This window comes from Chiloscyllium punctatum, chromosome 1, assembly GCF_047496795.1.
Source record: "Chiloscyllium punctatum isolate Juve2018m chromosome 1, sChiPun1.3, whole genome shotgun sequence".
Lineage (NCBI taxonomy): Eukaryota > Metazoa > Chordata > Chondrichthyes > Orectolobiformes > Hemiscylliidae > Chiloscyllium > Chiloscyllium punctatum.
In genome coordinates this window covers 4292903-4306400 of record NC_092739.1, presented here as the reverse complement: position 1 = coordinate 4306400, position 13498 = coordinate 4292903, and the positions used below count along the sequence as shown (strand labels likewise).

Genomic DNA, 13498 nt, shown 5'->3' with positions numbered 1-13498 from the left:
CATTGCAATTTTTTTCAAAAAAGAGGGTTATTGTGACAGCCAATCACTGCTCCATCCCCATGTCAACAGCCTGACCAATCAGAACCTACATGGCTGTTACCTGAATTAAGATTGACAATTAACAGCTCGTGCTGCATCTCCATGGCAATGATGTCCCAACCAATCAACATTCACTTCTCATTTTTTATAAAATGGTGTCTCTGTGTTCCAGTGTGTTTCTTGAGTCCTAATTCTGATGAGTGCAACACAAAAAATATCTGCAACTTCCTATCTCCTTTTAGCAATGTAAATGTAGCAAATTGGTCTTTTTGTGAATGATTTTTAAAAATATAGTGCAGTCTGTAATACTCACTTACAACTTTATTAAATATTACCTTATTTTGTCCAATATCTGCATAGATACTAAGATGTATTGAAGGTGAATTGGTATGGTGGGTGTAAGGGCAAAGGGTTGGCATGAGTTAGTTTAGGAGTCATTAAAAGGGCCATTGGGAATTGGCATAGAACAGTAGTTTGGCATGGAGGGGATGAGACACTATGGGTTGGTATGGATAGGCATGGGGCATATGTGGCGAGGGTGGGGTTGTGAAATTTGGAATCTAGAGGGTGTTTTTCATCTCTTATTTTTAACTAAACTTTGACACAGTCATAATGCACAGAGTCTGTGCAGCCCACCCCTGCATCCAGCAGGGAGAGGCTGCAATTTTCTGTGTGTGTCCCAGTGGAGAGGCTAGTGGATATTGTGTTTTAAGCTCATGTTGAAGTTACACTCATAATTTCAGCATAATCTCAAACCCTTTCTCCCTTTTTTAAAAATGAAGTGAAATGCTGTACTTTTAATTATTGCTAGACTTGTTAACCCACTTGCTTAGATAAAAATAGCTCAGTCTGTTCTTTGTCAGCTTTGGATCGATCTTCAAATGAGTCTTCCTTCCCCAGTGACTAATGTAAATCAGTATACTCACATCCAGATCAATCCTGTTCTCCAAGTTGAAAAGAGATGCTTATTTCAGATATTAATGAAAGTGCCTAAAGGCTTTTATATTAATGTATGAAGTATTTATTTGCCAATATCATGGTGTAATATCAAGACTGACATTGCTGTTTATTCATACTACTCTAAAATATTTAGCATATTTTACCCTTTGTTGCTATGTTACCTTTAGGAGATGTTCAAAAATCTGCTCTAATTATACAATTTGAATGTTATGTATTTATGGTAAACATAGTTCTATCACTATGTATCGGAACGTATGTACTAACCGAACAGAAGTCCCAGGTAATGTTTAATACACTTTTCAGTGCAGGCAGAGTTAGCTCATGCTCCTGCATGATTTGCCATTGTCACCCATGAGCACAACACTGCCTTGCTTAACCTGTGAGGTACTGATATACCAAGAGTCACGGTAAATTATAATGATCTAATAATAAATCACTCATCAGGGATTATTTAACTCCGTGGGTTGGTTTACTTAAAACAATAAACCACATTACAAGTTACAAAGCAGACATTATAACTGATTCTTGTGTGTGCAACTTGCAAATACAAAGCAGACTAACAACAAGGTAGAGTTGCAGCACATTTGCACAGCACACAGTCAAAGAGATGTACAGCAAGGAAACTGACCCTTCAGTCCAAGTCAATCGCGCCCTATCCATATAAACCCTTCCTTCCTATTCATGTACTCAGCCAGATGCCTTTTAAATGTTGCAATTGTACCAACCTCTGCCACTTCCTCTGCAGCTCATTCCATACATGCATTACCTTTTGCATGAAAAAGTTGCCCCTTTGATCCCTTGTAAATCTTTCTCCCTCACCATAAAACTATGCCCTCTAGTCTTGGGGGAGGTACTATGCAAAAAAGACCATGGCTATTCACACTATCCATGCCCCCTCATGATTTTTAAAAAATCTCTAGAAAGTCACATCTTAGCTTCCAACGCTCCATAGAAAATAGATCCAGCCTATTCAGCCTCTCCCTATAACTCAAACCCTACAACCCTGGCAACATCCTAGTAAATTTTTTCTGAACCCTTTCAAGTTTCACAACATCTTTTACAGGAAGATGCAGGGAGACCAGAATTGAATGTAATATTCCAAAAATAGCCTAACCAATGTCATGTTACAGTCACAACATGACCTCCCAACTCCTCTAGGAACCCTTTAAACACAAAGTAAAAGACAACGGACATCGTTTCCAAAAGGAAGTTGCTTATCTGACAGCCAAAGTTTGCTCCAGATTCACCACTGACTCTTTTTCCTAGAGAGAGATTGATTGATTGATTCAAATCTTCTTGCCATTTATCATTTTGTTCATTAAGTGTTGCTCCAGATTTTGATTTGGAGATGCTGGTGTTGGACTGGGGTGTACAAAGTTAAAAATCCCACAACACCAGGTTATAGTCCAACAGGTTTATTTGGAAGCACTAGCTTTCAGAGCGCTGCTCCTTCACCAGGTGATTGTGGCATATAAGATCGTATTTTGCTATAAATTCTGTGTCCTATGATCTTCTACTCCACAACCACCTGATGAAGGAGCAGCACTCTGAAAGCTAGTGCTTCCAAATAAACCTGTTGGACGATAATCTGGTGTTGTGTGATTTTTAACTTTGTCCAGTTTTTGAAGCTTCTATTTCACAGTCTGAATTATTAGCTTTCTCTTTATCCAGTATATTTTCTCCTGGATAACCTGCTTTAATAACTGTCCAGTTCTAATTTTGTTTTTGGCTTTCTTAGAAGCCTGTACACTTATTGCTTCAGTGGTGATTTGGTTTAGGTTTTGTCTTGCTGGAAATTTTTCATGACAGAATGATTACTGGCTTTTATTTCTGAAGATACTGTCTCATGGGTGACTTCTCTTATGTGTGCTGTGTATCTCTAAGTAAGTTTTTAAGTCTGTCATTTTCTCCAGCATTGCTTTGAACTCAAGCTGAAGTTTCAGTAAAATCTGAAAGAATTGTGTATGCTGTAAATCAGAGACAAAAGTAAAAACTGCTAGGTCTGACGGCATCTGTGGAGAGGAATCAGAGTCAACTCTGAGTTCTGAGGAACAGTCACTTGACCCAAAACTTTACCTCTGATTAAGTGCAGAACTGCTGACTTTTTCCAGCAATTTCTATTTTTATCTCCGAAGTTTCAGCTGCTCCTGCCAAAGGTGATCTGTTTCTTTGTATATTGCTCTAGATGTTCCTGTGAACTGACACAGTTTTCTGGTGGGGACTAGATGGCTTTTATTGTTGCAGTAAGGTACTTCTTGCGTGTGGTCTAATTGCATCAGTGCATGGCTCTTTGTCATTAATTACATCAGCCGTTGCACTAGTGAACTGCCGCTGCCAATGGCCTTTTCTGCCAATTGCTTTAAAAAATTGATTGAAAGCTGGGCATTTCCTTTATGCATGCAGAAAGGTCACACCTTTTACATGCCTTGCTTTCTTTGAGTGTTTTAGTGTTTTGTGTCAACGGTGTTGAGTTTGTGCTTAGGATCTGTAAGCTTTACTGACTTGTGAGGATCATCTCATATTCACATCCATCCTTCACTTGCTATTCAATGCTGTAAGTCTTTAGTTTGTCTAAAATCTCTTTCCAGAACACTTCCATGGAAGTGAATGCAATGAACAACTGAACAAATTTGTTTGCTAACTTATAATGCGAGCCCTTTTCTCCACATCGGCTCAAGAAGTGGTCTACAGATTCTGTAGGTTTCTGTTGAAATAATATGAATTAAAATTGATGAACATGAAATGTTATCGGACTCTGAGGGGTGTAGTTGAGAAGGTGGGACCTTCACTGTGAGCTCAGCTGGTAATGGAATTGAACCTGTGTTGGTGGCATCACTCTGCATCCCAAACCAGCCGCCCAGCCAACTGAGCTAACCGAAAAAGAAAATGCATTCTTTAGTACTGTAATTGTTGATGCACTGCTACACATTTTGGAGGCCTGACAGGAATCATCATGGAGCTATCCATAATCCATGGCTGTGTATTATTCTGTAGTAGTTTGAAATGTGTTCAGTTTAAAATTTAGAACGGGTTTGGAAAATTGCCTGCGTGTAACCAGTATCAAATGTAAGTCTGGTATTGATTTTGAGTGGTATACGTATTTTGGAAATTATTAAAAGCAAAGATTAAGTGTGGAACACATCTTTCTGAATGAAGCCGCATTGTCTGGTCATGTGACCTCACAGTAACCGCAGCGGCGCCTTTCCCAACAAGCATGTGAGTTGCCATGGTAACAGTCTGTCGGAGTTAAGATCACAAATTGTTCTATCTGACTGAACAGACCACAGGGGTTGTGAACAGTATCACTGTGTACTGTAATTGGGAGGTTGGTACAGTAATATCAATGCAACAGAATATTAAGTTTGGTGATGGAGGCAAATAAAAGAATGATGGATCAGAGCAGTGTGTTTCAGCCCTGGCAGGATTCAGTGGCATTAGGCACGAGAATCTTAAAAGAGCTGAAATCTGTTATTGTTATGATGGAGGGGGCATTAGAAAGAAAAGAAAACTGTATCATATCCTTTCATCAATACAGTGAGGGGGTAATGCAGAGAGGAGGATTGTAACACAAGATAGAATAAAAAATATCGACCCACCTCAGACAGACTTCTGAATGGTTTTGTGCTTATTCAGCTCATTAATTATTGAATCATCAAAAACCGGTATTCCAATTGGAGACAGGACACATCTGAATATGTACTGGCTGTTATTGTGGCAATTTTACATTGGACCATATTAGTGCCAGTTCAATGGCAGCTCTTTCTCTACAGCTGCTACATTAACACTTCTTTTACCTTCCACTGCAGTGACCCATTAAACACTGTTAGATCAGTGTATTCAATCAGAGATAGCAATGCCTGAGTTATTTTATTCATTCATGGGATGTGGGAATTGCTGGTTAGACCTGCGTTTATGGCTCATTCCTAATTGCTCAGAGGGCAGTTAAGAGTCAACTAGTGTGTTGTGGGCTAGACCAGGTAAGGATGACAGACTTCATTCCCCAAGGAAGATATCAAACCTGAGAGGATTTTATGACTATTATTAAAGGGGTCACTATTAGACAAGCTTTTCTTTTGAGTTCAAATTTCACCATCTGCCATTGTGGGATTCAACGCCAATTCCCTAGAACATTAGCCTGACGCTCTGAACTGCAAGGTTAATGACATTAATGCTTTGTCACCACCTCCCATCTGATTTAGATGCAGCTTTACAAGATCTACATTTGACAGACATGTTAATCATAATGGTACCTGTTTTCTATTGAATTCTATTTTATTGAGAAAAAAATCTTCTGTCATGGAGCATTTTATCAAAGGCATTTGGCTTTACAAATCCAGATGAAACAGCAAGAAATCCAATCCAAGAAAATGAAGGAGGGAGTATTCTGAAAGAAAGCAAAGATTCTGAAATGAGAAAAGTATAAACTGAACAAACTGTAGAGATAAAACGAACAAGCTTTAAAAGTTGAAATCAATCAGATGTTAATTTTCCTACTTGGCTGTCACAAAGATTGCTTAAAGAGCCTATCAGATACAGATTCAATGTAAAAATTCAACTGTGTTTGCAGGTTGGGATCGAGAAGCTTTAAGTAGAAAACTGGAATACAAAATAGATTGCAGATTGTAGGAGAATGACATATTGAGCATTTCATGAAAATACAGGCAGATTAGGACTAAAAGTAGGTCACAGCAGTACATTATTCATTAACAGCCCTGGATTAAAGTTTTTTCTAAATCATTTTCTCTGTTTGTGGTTGCCGTAAAACAAAGAATTGCACATTCTATTGTTCTCCCAAACCCATTCCTTTGTAAAGTATTTATATAAAAGATCAGTTGAAATGTGATAGATGTACCACAGCAGCTATGTCCATAAGAGCTTTGTTATTTTAGTCCATAATAGCATCCCATTGATCTAATTCCGTGATTTGGTGGAGCTTTAAGAGTACTGATTGATGATTTACAGCAAACCAGCAAATCTCATCGCGGCTGACTACTGCATCCCAATCCCAGCATACTTTGCCTGATCTGCTGCAGTCTCCTAGCACAGAGCAAGAAACATGTACTAAATAAAATTGATTTTGTTTCAATTCTGCTGGGTCTTCCCTGGCCAGTAAAACACTGTTTTTTACAGACTTAGAACTGTTATTGCCATAGCAGATAATAGGGTCACCACTTTTCTGTTTCCATTGGTTTATTTCTTCCCTTCTCTGTCCTCTACATGGAACATCACTACGTGCAGCGAGACATGTCTTTGCAGTACTATGGTAGGATTATACTTCAGATAGTAAACTGCATGTCATTGCCTGAAATATATATTAAACTCCACAATAACTGGAAACAAGACCTTGTGGCTAACGGCTATCTAAAAGAGCTCGAAGTTATTTGATGATTGCAAAGTACTGGACTCTTTTCTTGAATGATGTGATTCTGAGAATTAAGGGTAGGTCTGATCTGTTATTGGTGAATAATAAATCACTGCTGACTCTCCAGCACAATTCCTGCATGTTGTTTTGCAGGGAGGGAAGCCAGGTAAGGGTAACTGGGAATTGAAAATAGCTAAGTGTGTTTTGTATGTCTGATTCTAAATCAGAGTCTGAATTAGTATATTATTCTCTTGTAGTCAGAATCAATTTGCTTCACTTTGTGTGTTATGATTCAGCATTAAATAAGAATTGTGGCTCTTGTTGTGCCTATTTAATTTTTTCAGTATGTATCACTGCTGTGGGAGTGCCAATTTTTATACCTTACATGCAGCCCCAGTAATAATTACTTATTAAGCCTCTTGCTTGGATTGGATAGTCTTTAGTAGAAACTGAATTTAATTCAAATCAATATGAGTATGGAGGCAAATTGCATGTTGGTTAATTTTGTCTGGATTTCCAGTTATTTGCCAGTTTCAAGTCCAGCCTGATGAATGACCAGAAGGCAAACAATCACAATGAACTTAATATAACCCTTTTTTTAAGCCAACAAACACAAAATGCTTTACTTTTAATCACTGGCTTCCAGAAGAAGTGCCAAAATCCTCATCTCAAAATCCAAGGTGCTATCTTTAAAAATTTCCCCTCAATGTGAAAATAATTTATTATAAATTTCATCACTAATAAATTACTAAATAAAATATTAAGATGAATTGGAACAAATTTTTCTTGTTTAACAAATTTCACTTTGTTTGCTAGTTTTATCAAAAGAAAGAAGCAAACATGAAGTAATTTTATTCCCCTTTATAATTAATTCGGGAATGGTGGAAAATATGGCATATTGTGAAAAATTAATCTCTAAAAGGCACAAGGTATTTCTTAATTTTCAGTTCAATGACCAAAGTGACAAATATGTAATGCAGAATTGAACAGAATGACATAGATAATTTCTACACTCAAAATAACCAATGAAGGAATAAAGCAGTTTCATTTATCTGGAGTGGAGATTCAGAGATTTGAATGATGTGGGCTATGATGAGAAATGTGGCAGTCTTGGGTGAGAAGTCCAGCAAGGCCTATCTTAACTTTGAGAGCAACTCACTACATCTTTTAAATGGGTTCTGAGTGTCAAGGTAAGACTCTCATGAGGGAGTGGCAAGTTGCCTATTCAATGGGATTATTCCTGGTTAATAACCTTCTTAATGGCACATCTCACCTTATTAATATGAAGTTTCCTATTTTATCAAATCCAGTGAGCAAACTAGATGCTGAGAATTCTTGACTTGAATTCAGGGGCTTACCTAGTGACTTTGACGAACTGCCTCTTCCAAGACCTCTGTATTGGATACCAGGCACCAGCATCTCAGGACATGGCTCATGGATACTGGCCAGATTGCCCCTGTCCATGGAGTGGGGGGATACAACATATGCAAGCTTCTAAGTTCCCTCATGACATATGCTGTGCTATTTAGCACAAATACAAATCCAGTATGTTTGTCAGCAGTCCTCAGTCAAGTTAAGTGCAGCCTCTGATGCCAGTCAAGGAGCTTGGAAATGGTCACTCAGTTACATGTGGTGGTCTGCACTGTAGGAATGCATCACCCATTTAGCAGGATCTCCAGGTCTCTGCCCCCAAAATGCAGGATACCAAATTTCCCTTGTCTCTCATGTCCAGGGCAAATACCCTGAAAAATGCAGGGCAGTCCTGGACTAACTGTTCTTGTCCCAAATGCTGTAATGACTTTTAAAGGTGCTAGCATTGGCAGACACTTATGGCAAACTCTCAGCAGTGGCAAGTTGGTCCGAGAATGGCTCTTAGTAACAGGCTATAATGAGATGACATCGGTGCCATGCAGTTAATGAGGCGAGTTTGTTAAGGCATGGCCAGAAACCCTTCAGAAAACATGATGAACCTGACACAACCAAAACATTGTCCACCACAACTCATGACTGGATACGGCAGGACTGTGGCATTGTTTAACTCTGACTATATTATGTTGCTTACACTGCTTGGCATGCAAGAAGTCCTGTGTTGTAGCATCACCAGGTTGATACAACATACTCTTGGCATGCCTCCTATACTCTTAATTGGGCCAGTTGTGGTGGTGACACTCACTTATCGTGGTTGACCAGAACTTCTTCAACTTAATTTATTGAAGGTCAGTGTTTATTGAGTAGAGGCTCTCAAAAAGGAGCTCCAAATATTTATTATGATATAGGGCGAACAGTAATAATTTCTTTGGATGGGGTGATCACTGCCTTTGTATTGCCTGTTCACTTCTGCAATACTGAGTGGGCGCAATACTGAGTGGGCACAATACCCTCTGCTAAAGTTTACATGCGTCCATCTGCAGGAACTTCGTTTTTCTGTTGTGAAAGGCAAAATTGAGAAAGATCACTGCATGCAGAAAGATTCTATCACTGAGCAGTGAGGTGTTGGAATGTACTAAATCCCTGTATTGTATGTGAGAACTCTGGGCTTAAGTTAAATCAAATCTCTTTTTGATTAAACAAACAAAAAAGATGCTTAAAATACTCTCAGACAGCATTCGTGGAGAGGGAAACAAGAGTTCATTTTCCAGTTTGTGACCTCTCATCAGAACGGGGGATAGTTAGATATGTAACAGGTTTTCAGTAAGCAGGGATGAACAAGGACTATAGGAAGATTTGTGATAGGGTGGAAGACGGTCTTACAAACAGGAATAATGATGGACCAAGGAAAGGAACCAAGAAATGAAAGCTGTGTCCCAGTCAATAAGTGGAAATGAAAATAAGAGAAAAACTGTATAAAGAAAATAAATTGGGCAGAGACAGAGTGTACACTCTGAAATAAGTGAACTCCATGTTGAGTCTGGTCAGCTATAAACTAAAAGGGGCCCATTTGAAATTTGGGGCACTGTTCCTCAAGCACACATTGGGCTTCATTGGAAAAGTGCAGTTGGCCAAGAGCAGAGGGATCAGCGTGGCAGCAAGATGAAGAATTAAAATGACAGGCCAATGGCAACTTGGCCCATGTTTGTGAACTGCTGGGGATTTACCACAAATTTACAATATCACAGTTTACCCGATCAGTGTTTGATCTCCTTGGTGTAGAGGAGCCCACATCATCAGCAACAAATACAGAAAAATGAATTCAAAATAATACTTGCAAATTGTTGTTTCATATGGAACGAGTGTTTGAGGACCTGAACAGAGAGGAGAGAGAAGGTAAAAAGCCAGGTTTGCATGGACAACTGCCATCTAAAGGACCTACACAATGTTGGGGAATAGTGAAGTGGACTAGAGTATTATGGAGGGAACAGTCCCTAGAGTATTCTGAAACCCAAGGTAAGGGGCAAATATGTTTCAGTGAGATCATGCTGGGAGTGGCAGAAATGGCAGAAAATGATTAATTGAAGATTGAGGCTGGCAGGGAGGAGGTGATGACACTGGGAGGGAGCTCTGTCGTGATTCAAGGAGGAGGAAGGGGTGAGTGAATGTGTGGGAGCTTTGGTAAACATGTTGGAGAGGCCTTTGTTACTCTTCAGTTACAGAATAATATGTTTGCAGACTGAACACATCAACTTGTCGGGTTAAAATGCATTCTCTAGCACTAAATGGACTTGAAGTAAACTGCTTCATAATCTGTTATTCAGCATAATAGCTTACTATTTGCTACAATACACTGTTTATCACATTAAATTCTGGTGGCTTATGACTCAATTTCTTTAATATTTGTGCGGTTAGATTGTAGTAGTAATTTAGTTAGCTATCAATTGTGGTAGACTGACAAGTGTGGCTCATTGATGAAATTATTTCTCCTTGGTTAACCTACACAGACTGTTGTATTGTTCAAAATCCACTAACATCATGATATGTTTTATCTGTTCAATAGAAGATTTTATTGGATTTGTAGTTGTGACAATTTAAGCAAATCCATGAACTAAGCTGCGAGTTAACTTTGTTTTTAACTTTTTAAAAAGTTAATTTCTATTGTTTCTTTGCCTCTCCTCTTCTTTCAGTGTGCTGGGTGAGGGCAAACTGGACCTATATGTCAGTGCTTTAGGATGGCCAGTGACAGCTCGACCATTACCAGTCCTGTGGTACGTCAGATCGACAAACAGTTTCTGATCTGCAGCATCTGTCTGGATCGTTACAAAATTCCTAAAGTTCTTCCCTGCCTTCACACCTTTTGTGAGAGGTAGGTAACCTCTTTCCTAACGTGATTGAAGTTTCACCAAAGACTTTGCTTTTTTAATATTTTGTATTACCTTCAAAAGATGCAAGAAATGAAGTACTGTTTCAAAATGACTGTCTCTCCTTTGTTGGTCCATATAATTTGTGTTAACCCGATCAGACTCTGACCTTTTACTTATTTCCTTTCTGAGCAGCAGAGTTATTGGAACTTGATATTGATGGAAGTCACACATGGAGCCTTTAGTAAGGGAGTAATGCGAAACATCTTTGCTGGATCAATGGACGAGATGAATGTACTTCAGTGTTCTGTGTAACGAAGGCTTCCTCTTTGTTTCATGAATGAACCTTTGTGACCCCTGAATCTCTTGTTTCTTCCATTAAAGTGGTTTAATACAAGGTGTCAGATATCTGCCTAGAGTCCGGTTTCCAGGAAAAGAGGACATGGCTATACATATTCTTTTTCAGTCTGTTAACACCAACACAGATTTGTAGTTACCTAACACTGGGCCGATTTCTTGAGAACACTACACAAGGTGACATTATACTGTATAGCATGTACTCCAGCAACCAGTCACTGGCTTTCCCAATGGTAGGCAAAAATATGTTTGTTAGACTGTAAATTCCAACATCAAAGCACAGCATTACTGCTGATGAGTCTCTTCTATCAGCACTGTATCCACAGAGACCTACCCAAGTGACAGTCTGCTGCTGAAGAACTAAAATACAGATGCACTGTAGAATTTCCACAAGATTGATAACTTGTATCACAAATTTTGCATTTTATTATAAAACTATTTTCTTTTAAAAGGTCAGATTCTCAAATTTGGCCTTTGTGGAATTGTACAATATAGTTGAAATGTGGCAATGTAGATTTACAGAGCTATTTGGCTTCTCAGTCAAACAACTAAAACTGCCTGCTGATCTACTCTGTAGTTTTACAGCATTATATTTTAAAGCTCATTATTAGATTGAAAAAGTTATGAACAATTCAAGGTTCAAGCAAAAAGGTTCATGGTGCAACTCTGTGAGAAATATGAGAATCTTCTACTTGCCCATGGCTGCAGTAAAGGTACAAAGTTAAAAATCACACAACACCAGGTTATAGTCCAACAGGTTTATTTGGAAGCACTAGCTTTCAGAGCGCTGCTCCTTCATCAGGTGGTTGTCTGAAAGTTAGTGCTTCCAATTAAACCTGTTGGACTATAACCTGGTGTTGTGTGATTTTTAACTTTGTGCACCCCAGTCCGACACCGGCATCTCCAAATCGAAAAGGTACCACCCTTTCCAGGGAACAAAAACCTGGTCTTGCAAATAATTGTGAGATGACTTTATAGAGATGCATAAGATCACAAATAGTATACCAAAGGTAAATATGGAATACCGTTGCAAAGTAAACTGTAAAAGGACGGCAAGGTTAAACTATTAGAAAGCAAATAGGGATCTGATGTCAGGAAGTTCTACACAAACAAAATAGCCGGCATGTGAATGGACTAATGGACAAGGTAGTGGAAATGAAAATCCTTTAAGGAATAATTGAAGTTTTGTGAAGATTTGTAGCTTAGGTTGTGGTTCAGGTTGTAGGTTTGCTCACTGAACTGGCAGGTTTGTTCTCCGAGGTTTCATCACCATGCTGGATAACATCGTCAGTGAGCCTCTGGTGAAGCGCTGGTGTACTGTCCCACTTTCTATTTGTGTCTTGGCCTGTTGTGGTGGGTGATATCACTTCGCGTTCTTTTTCTGAGAGGTTGGCAAATGGGGTCCAAATCAATGTGCTTGTTAATGGAGTCCTGGTTTGAATGCCAGGCCTCCAGGAGTTCCTGGACGTTTCTTTGTTTAGCCTGTCCTAGGATGGATGTATTGTCCCAGTTGAACTTGTGTCTCCCTTTGTCTGTGTGTATGGATACTAGTGATAGTTGGTCATGTCTTTTGGTGGTTAGTTGGTGCTCATGTATCCTGCTGGCTAGTTTCCTGCTCGTCTGTCCGATGTAGTGTTTGTTGCAGTCCTTGCAGGGTGTTTTGTATATAATGTTCGTTCTGCTGGTTGTTAGTACAGGGTTCTTTAGATTCATCAAAAGGTGTTTCAGTGCGATGGTAGGTTTGTGGGCTACATGATGCCTTGGGGCCAGAATAGCCTGGTCATCATCTCAGATATCTTTAGTATATGGCAAGTTGGCTAGAGTCTGAGCGCGTTGTCGTCTTGTTTAGGTTTGTTGTGTAAGAATCAGCAAACTGCACTTGCCGGGTGCCCGTTGTTTCTGAATACATTTGTATAGGTGCTTTTCTTTGGCATCTTTTAGTTCCTGGGTGCTGCAGTGTGTTGTGGTTCGTTTAAATAATGTCCTGATGCAGCTCAGTTTGTGGGCGTTGGAATGATTGCTCCTTTGGTTGAGTATCTAGTCAGTGTGTGTGACTGTTCTGTAGACGCTGGTCAGCAGCTGTCCACTGGCTTTTCATTCTACTTCCCCATCTATAGGAAGGGGAGTCTATATTTGTTCTCTTCCTCTTTGGTGAACTTTTTACCAATAACAATGTTGTTTGTAATTATGGGTTTCTTCTAATTTGTTGCGTTTTGTGATGGCAAAGGTCTCATACACATACCGGACCCAAAGCTTGGGCTGGACTGTGGGAAGGGCTGTTCGTTCTAACCCCTGCATCACTGCTTCTGCTAAGAGTCCTGATATTGGTGATCCCATGGGTATCCCATTGATTTCTTTGTAGATCTGGTCATTGAAGATGCAGTGGGTTGTGAGGCACGGGTCTAGTAGTTTGAGGATGCTGTCCTTGCTAATGGAGTTAGTGCTGTGTCAGGTGTTTGTGCCCTTGGTTCGTCTAGCAGTGAGGCCAGTGTTTCTTTGACTGTTTATTGATGCGAATAGGGCAGCCACGTCAAAGAAAATTTCTGAT

At 39.4% G+C, this 13498-nt stretch overlaps 1 protein-coding gene across 8 annotated transcripts in view; it reads left to right on the top strand.

Moving 5' to 3' along the window:
* The window catches only part of trim2a (tripartite motif containing 2a), a 167657-nt gene that overhangs the window by 106421 nt on the left and 47738 nt on the right, over positions 1-13498 (top strand). For 7 of the 8 annotated variants that reach the window (XM_072581596.1, XM_072582393.1, XM_072583962.1 and 4 more), the window contains exon 2: positions 10420-10598. In XM_072581596.1, coding sequence (XP_072437697.1) covers positions 10465-10598 — 134 coding nt within the window. In that variant the 5' untranslated portion in view covers positions 10420-10464. Of the gene's footprint in view, positions 1-6078; positions 6263-10419; positions 10599-13498 lie in introns of those variants that run through there. The other variant, XM_072583599.1, reaches the window with a different exon arrangement.